At 43.9% G+C, this 24,665-nt stretch overlaps 1 protein-coding gene across 1 annotated transcript; it reads left to right on the top strand.

The window, feature by feature from the left end:
- Nucleotides 1–3,416: 3,416 nt before the first annotated feature.
- Nucleotides 3,417–22,831, top strand: LOC138664789 (syndecan 4-B-like). Its single transcript, XM_069751765.1, has 5 exons — nt 3,417–3,650; nt 17,865–18,009; nt 18,834–18,880; nt 19,156–19,345; nt 21,193–22,831. The coding sequence occupies exons 1-5, from the start codon at nt 3,594–3,596 to the stop codon at nt 21,339–21,341; spliced, it is 588 nt and encodes a 195-aa protein (XP_069607866.1). The 5' UTR covers nt 3,417–3,593; the 3' UTR covers nt 21,342–22,831.
- Nucleotides 22,832–24,665: the final 1,834 nt, after the last annotated feature.

Raw genomic sequence — 24,665 nt, 5'->3', positions numbered from 1 at the left:
CCTACATTTCTGTCCTCTGACTCCGTGATCGCAGCCTTTAAATAAGATAAAAAAATAAAGAGATCAGATTTTTAGAATGGAAGACAAAGCGCACCCTGAAAACCTTTCATTCCATTCTACAAAGGACCCCAGACTCCATAATCATTGATAAAGTCCGTTTCTGATTGCCTCGGCTATGCCACAGATCTGTTTTGGACATGAATTCCTACATTTCTAGGTACAAAGGGCACTGTATTACATTTAACACTCAATATGGACGTTTCAAGGGGTTCGCCGGTGACCTTACCCCTGCTGTGCTACAGAACGCCAGTGACTGTCTGTCTGCAGTCTCCGACATCATGTCCGCTCTCTATCTGAAACTCAACCTCTCCAAAACTGAACTTCTTCTGCTCCCGCCATCTACTAACCTCCCTAAATCTGACATGTCCCTCTCCGTGGGTGGCACCATTATAACACCCCAGCAGCAGGTGCGCTGTCTGGGTGTTATGTTTGACTCCGATCTCTCCTTCACCTCCCATATACAATATCTTGCCCACTCATGCCGCTTACACCTAAGGAACATCTCTAGAATCCGCCCTTTTCTCACTATGGAAACAACAAAAACCCTCACTGTCGCCCTGATCCACTCCCGCCTGGACTAGTGTAACGCTCTATTTATTGGCCTCCCCCTTACTCGACTTTCCCCTCTTCAGTCTATCCTGAATGCAGCAGCCAAGGTCATCTACCTAGCTAATCGGTATTCAGATGTGTCCACTCGTTACACTGGCTGCCCATTCATTACAGGATACAATTCAAAGTACTTGTTCTCACCCACAAAGCTCTTCACAGTGCAGCACCCCCTTACATCTCCTCCCTCATTTCTGTCTATCGGCCTAACCGACCGCTGCACTCTGCAAACGACTTTCGACTAACCTCTGCACTTATCCGTACCTCCGACTCCAAGACTTCTCCCGTGCTGTGCCAAACCTCTGGAATGCTCTATCCCAAGATATTAGGACCATCCACAATTTGCATCATATTGTAACAACTCTGCTGGCATCGCGGCATGGCCTCTTATCTCTCACACTATCTTACCCACTGCTCCAGGTCATGATGTGGTTTCTGTTTCTTGCCAGCTCCATATTGTTCCTCTGCTCTCTGCATGCTTCCTGGCTGTGTGCATAGGGGGGCGGCGCCTGAACTCTCTGGTTCTTATAGGAATCAGGTGCACCTGTCTAATCTGTTCCTGTCCAATTACCAAGAGGCCTCCAGTATTTAGTGCAGCTCCACCCAGTGGACTGGGCCTGTGCAATGTGTTAGCTCAGTTTGTGTCTTGCTTCTGAGTTTGCCAGGCCTTGCTCTGTGTTACTCCCTCTCTAGTGGTCTTCTGCTGTGTTTTTTGCCTTGATCTTGTTGTCCGCCCTCCAGGAGGCAGAATATCCTGGTCCCTGTGTCTTTGTCCTTGTGTCTTGTTCCATTGCCTTGTCTGTATTTAGTCTTATCTCGGTCTCCTTGTCTGTGGCTTCCTTCCCTGCTGTGTCTTTACTTGTGTTCTCAGTCTGCTTATGCTCCGCACTCTTGTGGCTCTGCTTGCTCTGTACCTTTGTGGCTTTGCCTCTGCTCTGCACTCCTGCGGTTCTACTCTGCTCTGCTCTGCTCCCGTTGCTGCAGTAATGTCTTGCTGCAGCTCCTCTCCGCATTCCTTGCGGTTCCGCTCTCCTTAGCTTCTGCAGAAACCTCTTGCTGCAGCTCCTCTCCACATTCCTTGTGGCTCCGCTCTGCTTAGCTTCTGCAGAAACCTCTTGCTGCAGCTCCTCTCCACATTCCTTGTGGCTCCGCTCTGCTTAGCTTCTGCAGAAACCTCTTGCTGCAGCTCCTCTCCACATTCCTTGTGGCTCCGCTCTGCTTAGCTTCTGCAGAAACCTCTTGCTGCAGCTCCTCTCCACATTCCTTGCGGTTCTGCTCTGCTTAGCTTTTCTTGCTACGCTATCTCTTGCTGCTCTTCTGCTCCTATCTGCGGCCTTGCACTTCTCTTCCTGTGTGAACAGGTCCCAACCTGTTCCTTCATTCGAGATATGGCCGAGTCTCGCTGGTTAAAAGCAAGCTCTGGCATCGGCACTCCAGAGCGGAGCGTGCAGACGCACAGCAATACATGGAGCTGCACGCTCCGCTCTGGAGTACCGGTGCCAGAGCTTGCTTTTATCCAGCGAGACTCGGCTGTAGTGTGATCCCGGCCATCACTTGAAGATGGCTGGACCATCATTGTAAATACATCATTATAAATACACACCTGCACTTTGTATCTCCCCACCTCATGGTAGATTGTAAGCTCTCACGAGCACGATCGTCTTATTTTGCTTTATTGTATTGTTAACGTTGTTACTTATGACTGTTGTGTTTGAAACTGATAAACTGTAAAGCGCTGCGGAATATGTTGGCGCTATATAAAGATTATTATTATTATCTGTAAAGCGCTGCAGAATATGTTGGCGCTGTATGAAGATTATTATTATTGAAACAAGTTAAGCCTACCCACGGGATAGGTGATAATTTAAGGATTGGAGGGTAGCAAACTGCTGGGACTCGTAGAACAGTAAACTCTTACCCATTAGCAGGTCAGACGTGTGACCACCGCTCCTTTCACTCCCTATGGGGCTGTGGAGCGCTGTGCTTGGCTTTCCATGAATGAATGGAGAGGCGATCAGACATGCGATCTGCTGCGCCATTTTGTATCGGAGATAAAACTGCCCCGGGGATACAAATTCCCTGTTCTAACCCAAGGTCGGACCCCCACTGTTCCCTACTTGTATCCCCTGTTCTAACCCAAGGTCGGACCCCCACTGTTCCCTACTTGTATCCCCTGTTCTAACCCAAGGTCGGACCCCCACTGTTCCCTAAGTTATCACCTATCTGCTGGAACGGTGATTGTTTTCACTGGACAACTCCTTTAATCAAAAAATAAAGTGTGGTTGCCCGTAGCAACCAGTTTCCAGAACTAATTTTTACAGTGCCCTTTTTTGAATGGAATCTGATTTTTTTTTTTTGTCGATCAATCGTCGCGACCTCGGCACGACGGCTCTTATTCCTGATTGTCTCATCGTGTAACCTCATCGCAGTCTTCCATCACGGTGGCAACGTGCCACCCTCAAGGACAGGCCATACATCACCACACACAGAACACATATGGAAAGGACCCGGACCACCTTCCAGTTTCCCTTTCCACAGGCAGCGAATGTGAAAGCTGAAAGTGAAGCCATGTCCTGAGCCCCTGCCTCACTTCTGCCTCATGTCATAGGAAACAAAAGACTGAGGGGAAAAAAAAATTCCACTAAGTCACTAGTGAAACCAAAGCTCTTATGTCATTTCCCCTTTAAATGAATCAACTCCAGACAGGGAAATTCCGGTAATGGGGGGAGGGGAGAGGAGCCGTGTGGAGTCAATGGGAGGAGACATCTTATAAAAAATCCTTTGAAGGTAACTCGCACACAGTGGAGCGTAGTAAAGTTCGCGGAGATAGTCGCAGAGCAGCTGAGGAGATAACGCATCCTATCCAGACACTGAGGACCTCGGGGATTGTGTGTGTGCACAGGACTAACGCGCCATTAATCGTGACCATGAAGCTCGCGCTGCTCCTCGTCGGGTTCCTGCTCAGCGCAGTGGCGGCGGAGTCGGTAAGTGGCGCAGTCGCACAAAAGCGCGGGGAGGGGGGCAGCGCATAGCTCGCATTCCAGTGGTCTCATTGTGTGCGACCACCTCTATAGAAACATGGCTCGTATCAGCCCGGTGGTACTACAAGTCCCAGCCGGACACGGCTTTTTGTTGTTTTTAGTTACTTTTTACCTCAGAAACTAACTCTCTTGACAGTAATTTGCAGGGTGTCTGGTAAAGTTGCCACAGGTCGTCGTTTGGTGGCCGCAGACGTGTAGTGTATGGCTGGCTGCCAGTTCTATCTTCCATCACTAGTAACTCTAGTGGCCCGGGGGCCAGCTGTCCTGTTACATGTGGTGACCACTGAGCTGTGAGCTCCATTTCCCAGCATGTCTGCCCCGGCTCGCACCCTGACCTTCCCATTGTTCCCCTGGCATTCCAGCACCTCTTCCCTTGTGGCTAATGAGCTGTGGGTAAAGTTCTGACCAAACACCAGCCCCCGTCCCTCCCTCCTCCATTACAGCCCCCCACATGCTCCTTTTTTAGATGCCTTCACTGAATTGGCTATATATGGTTTAATCACGTCGTTATTGATGTGATGGCGTGTAGGGTCGGGACCGTAATCTGCGGTTGTGGAATATTGTCACCTCCCTCATCAATGGCTTCCATTTGCAGTATTGGGGGGACGGCCATAGTCTCCAGGGGGACCGTGTGCCGTTTGTCACTTCACTATCCCCTTCAGATTTTCTCTCGAATTTATCGCAGGAAAACTAAATTCCTCTTTCAAACAGAGTAATGTGATGGCTTTCTTCCAAGTCCCTAAAGTCATTGAGATGTGCCCCAGGCAAAAAAACGCGTATCGGGGTCCATTTTGTATTGGTAGTGAGTGGCACATGTGCCATTTTCAGGATATCTAGCTTAAGTACTGCTACCCGCAGTGTGGCCCCAGCCGTGCTTGGGAAGCTCCATTCTTCATTGATGGTTGGGAATCCCATTAATGGGAGCACTAGGTATTGTTTCTTCTGTAGACCAGTGTTAGGACACCATGTATCTGTGCTGATCACTTTAGATCTGCGGCGATCCTGTTGTGGATCACAGCTCCCAACATTCCTGCTGGAGGTTGCATAAGTGTTGGTAATTCTACAGAAGTACACGGCTGGTGGGCCACTTTGGTGACCTCCATCTAAGTCCTTATGGTGACTGAACCAAAGGCCCCATGAAGTTGCGTCAACGTCCCTCTCATTCTCGCTCTCTGGTCTAATAACTTTTTGGCAGGGAGGGTTACTTTTCTGTGGCTTAGGCTACGTTCACATTAGCGTTGTGCGCCGGCGACGCAACGCACGACACACAAAAAACGCATGCAAAAACGCTGCGTTTTGCGACGCGTGCGTCGTTTTTTGACGAAAATCGGACGCACGAAAAATGCAACTTGTTGCATTTTCTTGCGTCCGACGCTAGCGTCGGAAACGACGCACGTGTCAAAAAACGCAACCAAAAAAACGCACGCGTCCCCTATGTTAAACATAGGGGCGCGTCGCCGCTGCATCGCCGAGGCAACAGCGACGCACATTAGCGGAACGCTAATGTGAACGTAGCCTAAGAAGCTAATATTTAGATTCCAGCTCGTGCTTGGAATTTTCTAGTCTGGAATGAAGCAACCTCTTGACCATCTTATTAGCAGATGTTGCTGGCATCTTTGTTACTCTGTCAAGCAGCTATGTAAAACAAGGAGTCTGGATAAACATGGAAGGATTCGGGGAGCCAAGTTTCCGGAAGACTTTCATAACTTTATTTTGGATGCTCCATCTGTGACTTTGCTTGTCTTCACTGTTCTTCTATGTGTTAATAGTTTATTGGGCGACTCAGTGGTCACAGCTCCTCGTAGATGTCTGTATTTGCTTGCTTTTGATGTCTCCACATGTCACGGTACATTACTATTGCAACATAGATCCTCAAGTCTTGCGTAACGTCACAAACAGCTTCTCTGGGATTTTTTTTTTCCTGGTAATAAAGGAAGGATGTCCATTTTAGGAAACTTTCCTTCAGTGCATGAGCAGAGGCTCTTCTAAGGAGAACATCACGGTTCTCATATCATGGATGATAGTATGTGCCCTTTTGGGGTCACTGGCCTTACAAGTATTGGTTTGTACAGCATAGTTAAAAGTTTAAGCTTGTGATTTAGACCTTGGGAAGTTTTGCAGTCTTTTAGGATGCAGTGAGGTATGGACAGAGAGGGGGGGGGAGGTGAGTCTTTGACATATGCTCCAATAATAGAATTGAACCAGTTGAAAACAAGCGGGCTTACAAAGTTAGTCTGCCAGTTCAAAAAGACGAGCGCCTATAGAGAGGCCCCTCTGGGGTAATTGTTCTCTTTGGGGCTGCCTCATTTACATATAAATGATATCATGGTTTATGAGGTAGGAAAGCGTTCCACTTAAAAGATCATTTCCGTTGCGGAGATTTGATTACCGTAATTTGCCATCAAATAGGAGCGCCTTGATGTTGTATCTAATAAAGTGAGATTAATGGAAAATGCAAGCGTTGATAAAGTTTGTGCATTCTTTCTGGGGAGGGGGTGTCATTCCTTTGGAACATTGAATTTCAACTTTTTTCACAAGAATTGATTCAGGTTCTTTACTGGCCGTGTTGTACAAGTATGTGCCAGCTTTAGGTATATAGGTTAAAGCCTTCAATTGTTTCACATAACATGGGGGAAAAAAATAAATATATAAATACTCATCCCTCAATTTGTAAATGTTGTCATAAACTATACATTTTGCTTGCATTTTTTTTTGTTAAACCCCTCAAGGAATCCTTTATGGCCTATAGTCTGTTGAGATCATAGTCTACATCACAAACTAAGTACTTTATCTCCATAGATCTTGGGAGGCATGACTGCAGGCACCACTTCATTGACCTGTGAAATGTCCATTCAAGGTGACTACATAAGGCCACGTTCACACATGTAGTATGGGTCACGATTCATGAACCTGCCATGGGTCTCCTGACCGGAACTCTGCAGCCTCATAACCCCTAAGGTGTGTGTGCGGCAGCTGAAATTGGGTCAGTAGACTGCGGCTCGTCTGTGTTCGGACCGTGACACATGGATGTGTTTAATCCTGCTGTATGTAGGCAGCCTTTGGTTATGGTCTCGCTGCATGTAAATAACAGCTGGAGCCTCACTAGACACAATTCCATAGATTTGGTTAATGTTGCTATCCTTGTGTGACTGGAAGGCTTTCTTTTCCTCCTTGTTAAAGCTACAAAATCACAGTTAGGCAGTCTTCACCGTTGGCTCAAATGCACAAGATGTCTGCACTAGATCAGAAGCATGGCCATGACTTGCATGTTCTTGTCTGCTGTGGTATTTAATAATTGATCCGATCTTCTATTAATTGGCACTGATTCACATTTTAACTGGTCTTTGTCTGTCATGGCTGCTTCTACAAATATGGGAGGGGCGGTCATGTACACACGTATACATATATCCACCCATCAGGTGACTAATGATGACTCTGCAGGTCAATCACTACTTTATTCTTATTGTGGCATTGCTGGCTTTGTATCTCATGCAAATGTTCGGCTTGTCTTTTTGGCTCAGTAGCCATGACTATCTTCACCAGCAGTGAACAGCTGCTGTATTCTTCTCCTAGATCCCTGTGAAATGTTGTGGCAGGCAGGAGGTGTGTTTCCTTCCTAGTGTCTATTGTTCTAGCCCAGGAGAATGTGGTCCTGTGTGCTGCCCAGAATGCCAGGTGCCCCTACATGCAGAGTAAACAGCTTGTGCGTGTTCACCTATTCTGCTGCCTTTCATGCTTCACATCCTGACCACGTCAGACCTTTAATGCTTTAAGCGTTCTCACTTTTGAATTCCCTTAATATATATGGATGTGTTTACTTAATAGGTCAGTCTTTCTTGTGCTTTCTTGTTCAACGGAGTGCTAAGTACTCTAAAATCCATAATTTTCACAAAACCCATAGACTTGAATGTGTAATTTTTGATCCATGGCTCAGATCCTAAGGGTATGTTCACACGTTCAGGATTTCCATCCTTTTTTTTTCCTGACTGTTTTTTAAAAAACTGCAGCTCTTGGCAGAAAACGCAGGTCCTTTTTTTGGTCCTTTTTTGGTCCGTTTTTGATGCGTTTTTTGATGCGTTTTTTGATGCGTTTTTTTGATGCAGTTTTCTAGCCAGAGTCTGTGTGTTTTCTAGGAATTTTTTTAGGGTTAAAATGGCTGAAAATACCCTAACCCTACCCCTAACCCTAACCCTAACCCTAACCCTACCCCTAACCCTACCCCTACCCCTAACCCTACCCCTAACCCTACCCCTAACCCTAACCCTACCCCTAACCCTACCCCTAACCCTACCCCTAACCCTACCCCTAACCCTACCCCTACCCCTAACCCTACCCCTAACCCTACCCCTAACCCTACCCCTAACCCTACCCCTAACCCTACCCCTAACCCTAACCCTAACCCTACCCCTAACCCTACCCCTAACCCTACCCCTAACCCTACCCCTAACCCTAACCCTAACCCTACCCCTAACCCTACCCCTACCCCTATTCTAACCTTAGTGAAAAAAAAAAAAAAAAAATTCTTTATTTTTTTTATTGTCCCTACCTATGGGGGTGACAAAGGGGGGGGGGTGTCATTTACTATTTTTTTATTTTGATCACTGAGATAGGTTATATCTCAGTGATCAAAATGCACTTTGGAACGAATCTGCCGGCCGGCAGATTCGGCGGGCGCACTGCGCATGCGCCCGCCATTTTGCAAGATGGCGGCGCCCAGGGAGAAGACGGCCGGACGGACACCGGGACGCCGGGTGAGTATAAGGGGGGGAGATTAGGGCACGGGGGGGGCATCAGAGCACTGGGGGGGGGGCATCGGAGCACTGGGGGGGGGGCATCGGAGCACGGGGGGGCGGGATCGGAACACGGGGGGGGCAGCCACACTCCGCCCACGCACTTCCGCCCGCTCCCCGCACTTCCTGCTGCAGCGGTTCTGCACATCAAATCGCAGTAAAACCCGCAGATATATTTTTGATCTGCGGGTTTTACTGCGGTTTGGACCTCACAATGGAGGTCTATGGGTGCAGAACCGCTGCGGCTCCGGAAAAAGAATTGACATGCTCCTTCTTTTTTCCGGGAGCTATTCAGCGCGTCTTTTTTTTAACAATTTCCGGACCATGTGCACAGTGTGTCCTGTTTTCCATAGGGTACAGTGTACTGTACCCTGCATGGAAAACAGCTGCGGAACCGCAGCGGCAAAACCGCCGCGGTTCCGCGGTAAAAAACGCACTGTGTGAACATGGCCTAAATGGACTTGTGTACAGCTGGACATCTGAATGAGACCGTAAAACTACCCCCAGATTTTCTAACACACAAGGTAAAACACGCAGTTGATATCCGTGGCGTAAATTGGCAGGCAGTGGATGGATGAAATTTCATTAAATCTCATTGACACCGCAGGTAATGTAACACACAGCTGCATATCTGGCCTCTGGGAGGTCATTAATTACTATGACATGGATGTACCATTAACTAAAACATGGTTACTAAAAAAAAACGCAAAAGAACTCCTCTAGCAACTTTTTTTTTTTTGTATTCTACGTAAAATTGACTTGTCATGTCTTAAAAGTGTATAGACTAGCTGTGGCCTATGAACGTATCCCAAACCAGATGGCAAATTCGCGCAATTTTGTTTTTTTTTATGAAATGTGCTGTTTTCTACTGATATACTATAGAAGATGTTTCCTTGTTTCTACTACAGCCTGGCAGTACAAACTAGACTAAGGCTACTTTCACACTAGCGTCGTTCGACGCACGTCACAATGCGTCGTTTTGAAGAAAAAACGCATCCTGCAAAGTTGTCTGCAGGATACGTTTTTTTTTTTCTCCATAGACTTTCATTAGCGTTGCATTGCGATGGATTGCCACACGTTGCATCCGTTGTGCGACGGATACGACGTGTTTTTGCAGTCCCACCGCTTTTTCCGATCGCATGTGCGGCCAGAACTCTGCCCCCTCCTCCCTGGACCTTACAATGGGGCAGCGGATGCGTTGTAAAACTGCATCCGCTGCCCCCGTTGTGATTTTACTTCACAGCATGCGTTGGGCCGACGCTTGTGTGAAAGTAGCCTAACTGGCTTCTAGACTCGTCATTTTTGTTTACTTTCCCTACAAAGAAGCTGACACTAAAGGTACCTTCACACTAAACAACTTCATAACGATATCGCTAGCGATCCGTGACGTTGCAGCGTCCTGGCTAGCGATATCGTTGTGTTTGACACGCAGCAGCGATCGGGATCCTGCTGTGCCATCGTTGGTCGGAGCTAGAAGGCCAGAACTTTCTTTCGTCGCTGGATTTCCCGCAGACATCGCTGAATCGGCGTGTGTGACACCGATTCAGCGATGTCTTCACTGGTAACCAGGGTAAACATCGGGTTACTAAGCGCAGGGCCGTGCTTAGTAACCCGATGTTTACCCTAGTTACCAGCGTAAAAGTAAAAAAACAAACACTACATACTTACCTTCTGCTGTCTGTCCCCGGCGCTGTGCTCTGCACTCCTCCTGCATCCTGTGTCAGCGCCGGTCAGCCAGAAAGCAGAGCGGTGACGTCACCGCTGTGCTTTCCGGCCGCTGTGCTTACACAGGGCAGAGAAACAGGGCGCCGAGGGACAGACAGCGGAAGGTAAATATGTAGTGTTTGGTTTTTTACTTTTACGATGGTAACCAGGGTAAACATCGGGTTACTAAGCGCGGCCCTGCGCTTAGTAACCCGATGTTTACCCTGGTTACCGGGGACCTCGGGATCGTTGGTCGCTGGAGAGCGGTCTGTGTGACAGCTCTCCAGCGACCAAACGGCGACGCTGCAGCGATCCGGATCATTGTCGGTATCGCTGCAGCGTCGCTTAGTGTGAAGGTACCTTTAAAGCAACCTCCCCATACACACTAGATGGCTGTCGGCCTAACGATGGCTCAAATAGTAACTACCGTATATACTCTCCCTTACACAGGAGCGCTCGGTCAGCCAAGCACTCCGGTGTTCTCAGAGCCGCTGCCAGATATCTCACTTATCTATTGGCCAGTATTAGTCACTGTATGGGGAGGCTTTATATTCGGCATAATCCCCCTACAGAGATGAGGTTGTCTGTAGATCAATTCTAAATATATCGCCCAACAGCAGTCTGTTAGTGGCATTAGTCTAGTGGAAGTTATTATTAATAAAGCTAATGTTGTATGAAGCGCCATGCCTGGATTGACCAAAATGGCAAATTGGTGACATACCAGAGTTCACAATTTAACCTTCATAAAATTGGGTAACAGCTAAGAGTGGCCACCACATGATTGTGTGCTCTGTTGTGTGGAAGGTAAAGTTGCCTGCCATAATGGTTATTTTGGGACCTCTTGCGATGTTCTGTTTTATAGTATTATGGATAAGAACGCATACCAGGGCAAGGACACTGTAATGAATTCTGCTGTTCCTCTCCAACCTATGACATGTGACAGTCCTTGCATGAGGCTTTCAGCCCCTTCACATGCAGTTTAACAAGTCTTCTATGACTTGCATAAGTCTTCAGGTGTCTGGTTACCATTTCAAATGGAAAAGTACACTTCTCATGTATAGGTTGCACAATTGGGAGTCTGCACTGACAAGTTGACTGTTGAGCTTAGGAGAATGGCTCTATTGTCTACCTAACTTCTCTAAGAACAGGTGCTTGGCCTGATCCACCCCCTTATCTCATTGAAAACTCCCCTACAACTTTATTTTACTGCATATGTAGATTGATATATTGTAATCTTCTCAGTCTGGCATTCATCCCCCTTATCACAAGTCAGTTGATTAATTAAGCCTACACACCACTTGTGCTCACTTTTCTTCATCAATTTTACTTTGACCAGATTTGTCACAAAGAACAGACATGTTTTATACCAATGTCTGTTGACCGAACTGTGCGCGCTAGATTTGGGAAGAGCTGGTTCCATACAGGAGATTGCAGCATGCAGATGTCTACAGCTGTTACAATGTTGTTGGATGAGCTATATATAACAATGTAATTACCATTGATCATGGTTTCCTGTTTACACCATAACAGTGCATCTCTTCCCATAGCCTTTCAAGGTTATGCTAAGGGGGAATATTCGGAAGTGTTGTCTTCCTTCATTCTCATTCCAGACAATGGCTTCCTGACCTGTCACTTGATATGCTAGTTTTTGATCCTAGTTATCTTTTTACAGAAATACAATGGTGTAAACTTTCTGCCATACTAGTCAGTTTACCTTTTCATGCAACAAACCGAAAAGTGTCGCACTGAATTCTTCATGCAAAGAAATATGGAACAAAAAATAGTTTCTCTCGTTTTCTATATAAACTCCAGAGGCTCACAACATTATTGTTGGCCACAAAAGGAAAACTCATTTCACAGAAGTGTAGTGAAAACTTGTATCTTGGGGTGAATAAACTAAATCCATCTTACCAGGGCCATGCCTTGTCTACTTTGACCCTCTCCTTTCCAGAGAGTACGGTAACTATTTGTGTGCAAATGACTTCACACTGTAATTAAGACTCTTTACCCCAGACCCTATTTATTCAGTCATTCATTTCTGATTGAGGGCTTATCTACCACAACATGTGTGGTGTATATATATTTTTATTTATTTAAATCAAGGTCTTGGCTCTTAAGGTACCGTCACACTGAGCAACTTTAGAACGAGAACGACAGCGATCCGTGACGTTGCAGCGTCCTGGATAGCGATCTCGTTGTGTTTGACACGCAGCAGCGATCTGGATCCCGCTGTGACCTCGCTGGTCGTAGCTAGAAGTCCAGAACTTTATTTGGTCGTCAGGTCGGCGTTATTCGTCATGTTTGACAGCAAAAGCAACGATGCCTGCAATGTTTTTTTTCATGGAGCGAACAACCAGCGAGAACGATAAGTGAGTCGCCCTTACGTCACTGGATCGCTCCTGCATTGTTCTGGAGTTGCTGTGTTTGACGTCTCTATAGCGACCTAAACAGCGACGCTGCAGCGATCGGCTCGTTGTCTATATCGCTGCAGCGTCGTTTAGTGTAACGGCACCTTTAGTGCAAGTGGCAGTTTTACAAGTAAAGCTAGTGTGTATCTGTTCGTAGTACATTACACTGGGTTGCAGTCACTAGCATCGTGTCACATTACATCGACAATAAATTTTATATATGATTCTCCTAAAATACCCTGCGGTGGTTATATCATATTTACCATTCCCGCTGCTCGTCATAAACTTGGTATACTTATGCACCATTATCATCATATCCCCTCTAGAGCAAGTAAAAACAGGCCTCTCTGAGTTTTAGTAACATGCAGGCAGGAAATGGTTCCCCCCAAGGGCTTGGATTCCCTTTGACAGAGTTTGATTCATCCCTTAAAACACTTTGTCAGTCAAGACTGAAGACAATGGCCGGCTCAGGAAGAGTTGCATTTCACATAGAATCTCTGATTTCAGTGCTGTGATCACAGCTTAAAAAAAGTACATGATTTCCACAAAGATATAAGCTTTACATTGGTTCACACCTAAGGCTATATGTCTTTATTTTGTGTATTTAGTAAACAGTTAGTAGGACCATTTATAGGCTTGCAGCAATTCTGTACATCTAGTGTTGATTTTCTTGGACTGCTTACTGCAGCAACACAAGGATTGACTTCCCAATTGATAGGCTGTGGGTGCTACATGTAGGTGTGAAATAGTTCCTGCATTCTTCTGCTTGAGTTTTGACTGGGTAATTACCTCTCATCTTAGCCAAGTTCACATATCATCTGGACCCTGTGGCTACAGTAGTTAAGTTTGTAACTTAAGCTTTTGGTTTTTGTTTTTTTTCTCTTCCCTGTCCTATTACTATGAGTCTGTATGTAAACTGAGATCCTTTTATGGAAGTAGATTTCATCACCACAGAAATTACTTTGCCTTTCTAAAGTACATTTTTCTGGGAATTAACTTGAAGTGCAAGAAGGTTGGTTTCTGAACTGTACAGGATTAAAGGCAGTGAATATATACTTAAAAATGTATTTGACCCTATTAATAATTGGCTCGTGAAGCATTGATCATAGATTTGAGCCATTTGGTCATCTTATCCTAATTACTAGGTTGGCTCAACAGATGTCTGATGAGATGCATCCATTTGAAGCAAGCAGAAAGCTTGCTGTTCCCCACCCCCTTACCTGCACAGGTGTAATAATGGATCAGGTAACACTTCTGCAAGGTCAAGGCAAAGGTCTATACTATTTCATGCAAATGGCTTTGATCTCATAACAGTGTTTGGGCCATTCATTTTGAATGTCTTTTTCTGTTCATCTTTTGTAAGTGTAGTATTGATTGCTCTACTTCCTAACACTCAAAGTGCTTTGGTTGAGATGCAATAAAATTATTTTATTTTTTTCCAGTGGAAGATTTTCAAGATTCATTGGCTATGTAGGGACAAAGATAGTTTTGCCTGTCTTTTGCTCTAAAAGCACTACATAGATTTGTTGTGGTTATGTTCCTTATCTTTACTTGTTAAATTGCGACAAATTATGAATAATAAGTATGTTAACATCACAACATCTAAATCTTCTGTTTTTTTTTTTGTTTTTTTTTCCACCTTCACACTCTCCTAGCCTAAATCTCTAAAATTGTGTGGCTCTCTCCACTTCTGACTGATGTTTAATGTGTTAATCAGGCAAGGAGCCTAGCTCTGCCCAATACTTTTGCCTGTTTGCAATAGCTTCAGCTTGTTGAACTGTGTGTCCCAGAACCTGTGACCTTGCTGTGTGCAGTTTATCTCTCATTAGAGTTAAATATTATCCCGCTGATTACAATACGCAGAAAAACAAGTACAGGTTTAAATTGCCATTAACGGATCGTTAAGAACGCACTGCATGCCTAGCAGGTCCATGTACACATGTAATGGTTGCCATTTTCTATTCTAAAGGTACCGTCACATTTGGCGACGCTGCAGCGATCCAGACAACTATCCCGATCGCTGCAGCGTCGCTGGAGAGCTGTCACACAGACAGCTCTCCAGCGACCAACGATGCTGGTCCCCTGGTAACCAGGGTAAACATCGGGTTACTAAGCGCAGGGCCGCGCTTAGTAACCCGATGTTTACCCTGGTTACCAGCGTAAGCGTAAACGTAAAAAAAAAAAACCAAACACTACATACTTACCTTCCGGTGTCTGTCCCCTGGTGTTTAAAATTCAGAATTTTGCATTTAAAGCTGTATTTTTGCCTCTGCTATTGGAATAAGCGCTTTGTTTATCTTGCTGACAGTTGAGGTTTCTCAGTAAAGGTAATAATAATAATAATAATAATAATAATTTTATTTATATAGCGCCAACATATTCCGCAGCGCTTTACAAATTATAGAGGGGACTTGTACAGACAATAAACATTACAGCATAACAGAAATACAGTTCAAAACAGATACCAGGAGGAGTGAGGGCCCTGCTCGCAAGCTTACAAACTATGGGGAAAAGGGGAGACACGAGACCAGGTACCGTCACACTAGACGATATCGCCAGCGATCCGTGACGTTGCAGCGTCCTCGCTAGCGATATCGTCCAGTGTGACAGGCAGCAGCGATCAGGCCCCTGCTGTGCTGTCGCTGGTCGGGGAAGAAAGTCCAGAACTTTATTTCGTCGCTGGACTCCCCGCAGACATCGCTGAATCGGTGTGTGTGACACCGATTCAGCGATGTCTTCACTGGTAACCAGGGTAAACATCGGGTAACTAAGCGCAGGGCCGCGCTTAGTAACCCGATGTTTACCCTGGTTACCATCGTAAAAAAACAAACAGTACATACTTACATTCAGCTGTCTGTCCCTTGCCGTCTATTTCCTGCACTGACTGCTGGCCGCAAAGTGAAAGTGAAAGCACAGCACAGCGGTGAGTCACACAGCGGTGACTCACCGCTGTGGCTGTGCTCTGCTTTCACTTTGCGGCCAGCAGTCAGTGCAGCAAACAGACGGCAAGGGACAGACAGCTGAATGTAAGTATGTACTGTTTGTTTTTTACGATGGTAACCAGGGTAAACATCGGGTTACTAAGCGCGGCCCTGCGCTTAGTTACCCGATGTTTACCCTGGTTACCGGGGACCTCGGGATCGTTGGTCGCTGGAGAGCGGTCTGTGTGACAGCTCTCCAGCGACCAAACAGCGACGCTGCAGCGATCCGGATCGTTGTCGGTATCGCTGCAGCGTCGCTAAGTGTGACGGTACCTTTAGGGATCCCCCCATGCACAATAGATGGCAGCCTGCAGGACCATCTTTTAGCCAGCCACTATCTCCCAGTTCATCTATACACAGGAGACCTCAGCAAAGTAAGCTATCCTATGTTCTCCATAAGAGAGATACAGTTCCTCACAATGATGTTGGCAGCTTATCTCGCCAAGAACAAAGCAATTAGCAGTCCAAACCTAACATGCCAGATCCTTATCGATCCCTTCGACCAATTACCATGTCTGTTAGGGGAGAGCCAGGAGGTTCTATACACATATTTACACTTTGGCTGAGATGTTGGTCTAATGTGTAATGGTGCGTTGGCTTCAGAATAGCGCCACGTGCTAGAAAGAAACACGCGAGTTTTAAGGCTCGTTATTTTATTGGTGACAACAATTTCCCCTAACTTCTATGGCATGATTCTTAAGGGCAACACTTACATTTAATATAAATGAATAGGTGGAGCATTCTTCTCTTGCACTGTCAGTCACCCCACTAAATTTTTAACTTTTCCCAAGCTCACTCCACCTGCCCATTAGCTTCTGCAGAAACGAAAAAAAAAAAAAAAAAACCTGACGTACTTGGTTTTGACTTGTGTTTTGGTTCCCAGAGAAAAGCTTGTGATAAACTGTTCAGTCAAATAAAGCTAGTGAATAAAGGTTTTTATTTATAATAATATATGTAATGATTGGCTGAAATCAATGACTTGTAGGATTAACGAGCTTATTTTAACATTGCTATATGGCGATCCTATTGGTTTATGGAGACTCTTATTGAAGTCTGCCATTTGTGACGGTTTCCTACATCTCTGCTTCACTTTGATTTTTAGATACCGGAGCGTGACACACTTTATCATAAGCACAAACCCTTTTTGGGACTGTGTGCTCACCAGTTTTATGTTGTGCAATTTGGGAAATGTAACAGGAATTTCCAACATGAAGCAGACTAAATGTCGACTAACTCTACAACGCAAATATGAAGTATCACAATGGCATGCTAATGAGCTACGGATTGCAACATATTGGTCATCAGTGGGCACAGAGGAGGAGGGGTTTTTTTTTTTTTTTTTTTTTTTTTACATTTTATAGGGTATTTGCTTTCAGATGTGAAACTTTGATGTGCATGTTTACATGTGTCACTGTCTGAAGCTGAGCCCCATGAGCTTTGATATTGACAAAAAAAATAGCACAAGAAGCTTATTTATGGCATAAAATTATTCATCTAAAGCTGCCAATGAGCAAGTGGTGTTACAGGAAGTTGATACTTTATGCCAGGGGTCACCAACCTTCAACACTCCATCTTTTATAAAATGCCACCTTTTTTAAGCATGGGGTATTTGTGAGCATGTTGGGAGATGTTGTTTTACAGTGGGAGACCTGCAGGTTGTCACTTCTGCTCTGTGCTATAGGTGTACAGTATTCTAAAGTGGTGTTTCTTTCTTTGTGTCCATACTTGCTTATCGGACATGAAGCCAATAAGGCTTTGTTTGACCGTGTGCCAATGTCCAGTCGTCAGCGGCCAGCACTCCACTTCTGGCGCTTTATGAAGTGGCAAATGCCCACTTTGCAAAGAACACTTGTGCTTTTCACTTTTTTGCTTTTTGTCCATTGGCCATACATGCATAAATGCACAGTGCCTTACTGACCACACATTTTCATGTGTGTTTTTCTCTCTCAGGACACTCCTAGAAAAATGTTGCGTGTGTAAGGCAGGTGTGGTTGCGTTAAAGGAAACTTCTACACCAACCTGTTTTAATTATTGAAATAAAATCTGCTTGGGAAGAAAATAGTTTGTGTTGGCGATGTTAACTGTTTCATTGTCAGAGCTTAAGGCTTTCACATAAACCTTTTCTTTGTAACCTGTCACTGTATTCCTTGCAGTTTCTGATCCATGATTTTAAAGTGGTTTTGGATGATTGTAGAACTTTAACTGGGGGGTAAAAACGTTTTTTGTTTTTTGTTTTTTCCCCCCCTTAATGGATTCCCCATTTTTGTGTTTTAGATACGTGAAACTGAGTTGATGGACCCAAACGTTATAATCGAAGACCTGATTGAAGCTTCAGGGTCAGATGATGAAGATGTATATACTGATTACTATGATGAAGATTCTGATTCGTTTGATGAATCCTCTGGTTCTGGTGACTCAGGTAATTTACATGATCTTGCCAAATAGTCATTTCTTCCATTTTCAAGTTCGGCAATGGGTTCATCCCTTTCAACAGGGAGGTTTTGGTCTTCCCTGAGAACCAAAGGATTGGGTGTTTAAAAGAAAGCTGCCTGATTCTTATCTTTCCTTACATTATTTTTTAGGAGAATCATGAGGCACCCCCATACATTGGGGGTTGGCTGATCTTGCTGAAATGTGTATGGAGGCCTTTAATGGTTGTGTTGTCCTCAGTAACTGTGATGGGACTGGCTTGATCGTTACTGTACAGCAAAGGGCATATCGGTCACACTATTATGTATTTGATTAATCTGGTTGTAATTCATCAGACCCCAAAACCCTCATGACATTAGTAGAAGTCCTATACACCAGCATGTAGTTGTATGATCCTTAACCCTCCCACATAATTAAAGTACATCCTACTATCCACAAAAAAAGGGAATGATTAATATATTAAATATCTGCAAAGCTGTCCAGAAAATACTTGGCTCCTGACTTCCTTTCTCTTTGCGATATCCCACTGATCAGCTTAAACGTGTTTAAACCTATCTGCCATAAATGCATAGGAAAAACAAACAAGGTGTGGCTATAGTAGGCTTGGCAAAACAAGAATTTAGTCTAACAGAGAAACTTGTGTGATGAGTAAATATGCTTGCTGCCTAAAACTTAGAGAAAGCCGTGGTCTTAAAACTTTAGATCCATTTTCTTAATTTCGTATTGACGACATTTATTTTTGTAGCTTTGGTTAATGAATGCAGCAGCAATTTTGCAATTTAACCTGATATCTGATCTTAATCATCTTTGCAGATGAAGAATTTGAAGATAACCTTGAATCAATCATGTCCACGCCTACAGTAAGTGCTGAGCTTTACATGTAAATCAGTATTCTCCTTGCTTAATAAGATGAGTAATAAGGCTGTGCCTACACTTGTGCCCAGTCGTAAAAAAAAAAAAATCGAATGCTTTTTAATCCGTGTAATATGCATATTAAATTAGTTCAATTCATATTGTTATCCTCTTGTAACAAACTTGCTTGGTATAAGCAGAAACTATAAATTTTTGTAGTTTGCCTGTCAGTTGTTGGGTTTTATTGTGTCGGTCTATAACTTGATTCTTCTTATCTCTCCAGACTGCCTTTGATAACAACATTGAAGAAAAGGACATACGTAAGAAAAAGGTCAATAAAGATGAAGTTGACCAAAGCTCCAATGATATTTCAATATTGAGGAATGCCTTGCCTGACGAGCATGAACCATCAAATGAAATCTCTATGGCCAGCACTGCTCATGGCTTCTTCAGCAGAACAGAAGTTGTTATTGGTGAGTGGCCTTATGATCGTTGTTTCATTGTCTAGAGCAGGGATGTCAAACTAAACTACAGAGTGCCAAAATGGAAAACTTGGACAAAGTCGCTGGCCAACCAGTATACAGTATATTGGGCCCCACTTAGTCCTTCATACAGAATAATGGGGCCCCACATATTTGTGGCGGTTCTGTAGTCGCAGGCCAGATTTCTTTAACATGCATGGTCTAGAGCAGTGGTCCCCATCCTTCTTTGAGTGAGGGACCGGCTTCAAGCAAGTCTATTTTTCCATGGCCCGGCAGCGCGGGGTGGGACACGGGCGGGGCTTTGGTCATATGGGGGTGGGGATATGGAGGGGGTTGGAGTTTAGTTTAGTGCATACTTATCATTTAATTATAACATTTATAACGTGAATGTGACTCCACTCACCATAGGTTTAGAATGAGTGGGAGCACAGGGCTTGTTTCCCTGGATCAGTGGGAGCACTGGGCTTGTTTTCCTGCAACAAGATGGTCCCATCTAGTGGTGATGGGAGACAGTGACACCCGAAGTGTGTTCCTTATGTCCAGTCTACTCCGTAATCTCGTTTTTGCTGCTGTCATTGAAAGATGACTACTGCTGCGGATGGGTCACTGCTGATGATGATTGGAATATTTTTTTTTTTTTTTTTTTTTTTTTTTTTTTTAATCATGGTGTAAGAAAATTTGACAAATATTCAAAAGGTGTACCACACATATAATCCCCCATGTATAACAAGATGGTCCCACACTTAATTCCCCTCCCCCCCCCCCCCATGTATAGCATGATGGCCCCACAATGTAATGAAAACATACATACAAACATACTCACATACTCCAGTATAAGCCGAGGCACCTAATGTTGCCACGGAAAACTGGGCAAGCTAATTTACTCGAGTATAAGCCGGGTATGTATGGTCTCCCCATTCCTATCCTGGTATGTGGTAAATGAATATGCGCTCCATGCCTATGGGAGTGGAGTCACATCCATATTAATGACTTTAGTGAGCGGTACCACGTGACCACTCAGCACGGGAAGAAGCTGCCGAGACGGAGTGTACTATTGATGTCTTCCGGAAGCCAGCGGCTGTAGCTGTCACTGCTACAGCTGCTGGCTCCCCATGTGTCGCAGCATTCAAACGCTGCGTGCATACGTGCACCCCGGTGATAATGAACCACCAAGGCAGGCACCTGCAGTGTGCTCTGAGCTGTGGTGCCGCAGACCGGCAAACAAAATCCAACGTCCTCACCTTCGACCGCTGGTTGAGGACCCCTGGTCTAGAGGATACAATTTCCTATTTGCAACTTGTATTCTTAAAAAAAGGAAAAAAAAGCCACCTGCGTGCTGAATTGAGTCCTTTTTACTATTCACTAAGTGGAAGTAACAGAGGTCATTTATTCTTGGGTTTTTATTTGTTCCCCCCCAAATCCCCTTCACACACCTTTTGAAAAGAGTTCCTTCCTCCTATTGTAATAGTCTGAATTTCCGTTCATAAAAACAACTTCTTCACGTCCTGATATTTTCTTGGCTCTTCATACACACAAGTTTATAATAAGTCCTTGTGTTGTGTGCATGGCCATAATGGGGAACCCACAGATTCATTGGGCTTTACTATAAGCCCAACTTGCCTCCTGCTCTTTATGGAGTGAATAGTATGGCATGTTTCCTTGGGTTATACCTGCCCACAAAGGTCTTACCTTTAAGTAATTTGACTAGCTTGGTACCAGAGGTCAGGAAGGGACTGCTCACTTCAATGTGCATATATCTAGCAAATATGCTGTAGTTATCGCTAACATTTTTACATGTGGAAAATTAAAATCTAATTTTATTTTTATTTTTTTCGCAGCTGTCGTTGCTGGTGGATGTGTCGGGTTGGTGTTTGCTATCATCATAGTCTTGCTAGTGATGCGTGTTAGGAAGAACAAGAAAGGCGAGCTTGCCTATGACCCAGTAAAAAAACCTATCTACAAGAAAGCTCCCACAATCGAGGCATAGGCTTTACATGGAGTCTGTCAAGAAAAGCTTTGAAATGCATAGCAGAGTTGAGAAATCAAATCGTGTCGTATTACCCAATGCATTTCTGTGACTTGATATAAAACCTGCTCCAGCTCACTCAGTTAAAATACTTTTGTAAGGAAAACAATAAGCTTTTTTTGTTTGTTTTTTTTTATTCTAAAGAATTGAGACTTTCCCGAAATTTCTGGAGAAAGGCACCATTTTATTTCCTATAGAAATTCCAGGTGCTCTTTCCTGCAGAGAACCATATTGTGAAATATAAATGGATTCTTTTTGGAGCAAATTACACTACATTTAAAAATGGACTTTTTTGTGGTAATTTTTTTTTTTTTTTTTTTTTTTTTCATAAAACGCTATCGTGCATCTGTTTTGTAATTATTTAATGAGCTCTACTTAATGGGAATATTTTCTACATGTCTTCCAGAGTCTAGATTTCCTTTAAGTTACAAGTATCTAATGTGTATAAAAAAAAAATTAAGGCTATTTCAGTAGAGACCTCTTATCAGGTGCATAATTTAAGGTGCAAGAAATAAAGCGTTAAACGCTTTGGTACAAGGCTGGAACCCAAGAAAGAATAAGTTGCCTTCTATCCGGGAACCACTAATAAATATAAAGGTGGTGATGGTGCCTATATGCAAAATAAATGCTCTATATATGTATAAATTCTAACTATACCTCACCAATCTGTCTTCCAAGAATTCTGATATACTGCCATTTTCTAATACTTTAACAAGGGGTACAGCGACTGTATCCTTGGCAGGTGCAAGGTCTGCCGTTCTTTCGAGTGTATATTCTTGAAGCGTGTGTGCGTGTAAAAGTCTGTCCGTATGTGGGTATGCATGTGTATAAATGTTATTAGCCTTTTCTATGACGATATGTTGAATTGTAGTCATAGAAATCTTTGGAAAGAAAATTGAAGAGAATAATGTTTAAAATTCAGAATTTTGCATTTAAAGCTGTATTTTATAATAAATGTTAGGTTTGAATAGCATTTGCAATATTGATTGTAGAATTTTGGTTTCCTTTTTAATAAATGCTTTTTTTTATTTAAATTCCCTTTAATGTTTCATATTAACGTCTGTGTATATATGTATTATATATTTGTATTTACCAAGGGCATTTTAAAGTGAACCTGATGCCAATTAAATTGGTGTTTATCTGCATCTTACCTTGGAAGGAATAATAATAAAATTCATTTTGGACTAGTTTTTCACATGTTTCTGAGCAAAATACTAATTATAGTTGCTCAATACTGGTAATGGGGTCACTTTAAAAAAATAAAAATAAAAAACAATATAATCTATAGGGCAGTCACTAAATTATGTTTCCATTGGGTTCTGAAATGTATAATGATGTACTGGCTGCTCTGAATTTCTTCCACTTTGGACCATACAATAGTACTTGTTTGTTTTTTGTACCTGTACAATATTTCAATGTAGCAATTATTAAAATATATTTATATTTCACAACCTTATAGTAGGGTTTTTTCTTTTATACTTGAGAGCAAAGCAGGATAGGTTTTATATATTTTTTTTTTTTTTTTTGTTTCTCTTGCAATATAAATGGGACTGACATTAAGGGGGTTGTGAACTTTGACTTGCTGAGTTTTTCTGTGGTGTCCCCTATTGCAGAGGTCCCCAACTCCAGTCCTCAAGGCCCACCAACAGGTCATGTTTTCAGGATTTCCTTTGCATTGCACAGGTGATGCAATTATTACCTGTGCAAGACTAAGGAAATCCTGGAAACATGACATGTTGGTGGGCCTTGAGGACTGGAGTTGGGGACCCCTGCCCTATTGGACACGGACCCAATTACAGCTCCACAAACACTATAAAGGAATATATTTCTGTGTGTTCTGTATAGAAAAGAAGATATTGCATCACTTATCCAATTATCCTCCTTTCTTGGGCTACTTGCACACTAGCGTCGCTACGGAGCCGTCGCCATGCGTCGGCCTGACGTACCGACGCAAACTGCGAAAAAATGAACAACGAGGGCAGCGGATGCAGTTTTACAACGCATCCGCTGCCCCATTGTAAGGTCCGGGGAGGAGGGGGCGGTGTTCCGGCCGCACATGCGCGGTCTGAAAAGGCGGACACTACGCACAAAAACGTTACATGCAACGTTTTTTTTGTGCTGACGGTCCGCCAAAACACGCCGTATGTCGCAATGCGTCGCTAATGCAAGTCTATGGAAAAAAACGCATCCTGCGGGCAACTTTGCAGGATACGTTTTTAACGACGCATTGCGACGTACAGCAAACAACGCTAGTGTGAAAGTAGGCTTATGTGACTATGGGTCCTGTGAAGATCTCAAGTGGTGAGTTGTAATGATCACTTAGGCAGGTTAACAATGCAATTTCTTTTGTCAATGGTCTAACAGCAAGTCCAGATGGTCAAAATACAATGCCCTTAATCCACAAGATTCCAACCCCAGGATCGATAGTTCCACTGCCCGCATGCAAGTCCCACTGTCTCCCAACTTTTTTTGGTTGGCCCACAGCTTTTGGTATCTTCTGCTGGTATAGGCTGCAGTCACAGCCTATATTTTCCTGTCATTAAGCATATTAGGGCTATGATTTTGGCGTAATGGGAGGATGCAGAGAAAAGGCTAGTTATACCGAAGTACATTAAAATCTGTCTCGCCTCCAAGTCTGATGAGTTTAAAGTTAGGAAGACATCCTAAAAATTGATATCCTGGTGGTAAGAGTGTTAAAGATGAGCAATCCCGTTTGAAAATTCCTTTAGCCTTAGAGACCCTATGATAGTAAGGTGGATCGGTTGCTTAAAGGGACTCTGTCACCTGAATTTGGAGGGAACAATCTTCAGCCATAGGGGCGGGGTTTTCAGGTGTTTGATTCACCCTTTCCTTACCCGCTGGCTGCAATATTGGATTGAAGTTCATTCTCTGTCCTCCATAGTACACGCCTGCGCAAGACAAGATTGCCTTGTGCAGGCATGTACTACGGAGGACAGAGAATGAACTTCAATCCAATATTACAGCCAGCGGGTAAGGAAAGGGTGAATCAAACACCTGAAAACCCCGCCCCTATGGCTGAAAATTGTTCCCTCCAAATTCAGGTGACAGAGTCCCTTTTAAAGGAGCCTGAGAAGCATCAGCCTCTATAATTAAGGTCAGTTTTGCTGCTAAGGAGGATTCAAGAGTAATAATTCATTTCTAGCCGATGAGGATCTGGTTTCCCCTTTTGAACCAGATGGCTTTGGAAAACCCTGTCCTGATTCCTTTTGAGAGAAGACCTCCTATTCCAGTGCCATCGCAACATGAAATTATTGCACCTGTCAA

Source organism: Ranitomeya imitator, chromosome 2 (assembly GCF_032444005.1).
Source record: "Ranitomeya imitator isolate aRanImi1 chromosome 2, aRanImi1.pri, whole genome shotgun sequence".
Lineage (NCBI taxonomy): Eukaryota > Metazoa > Chordata > Amphibia > Anura > Dendrobatidae > Ranitomeya > Ranitomeya imitator.
Note: the sequence above shows the minus strand (reverse complement) of the source record. Positions and strands in the feature narration are given on the sequence as shown.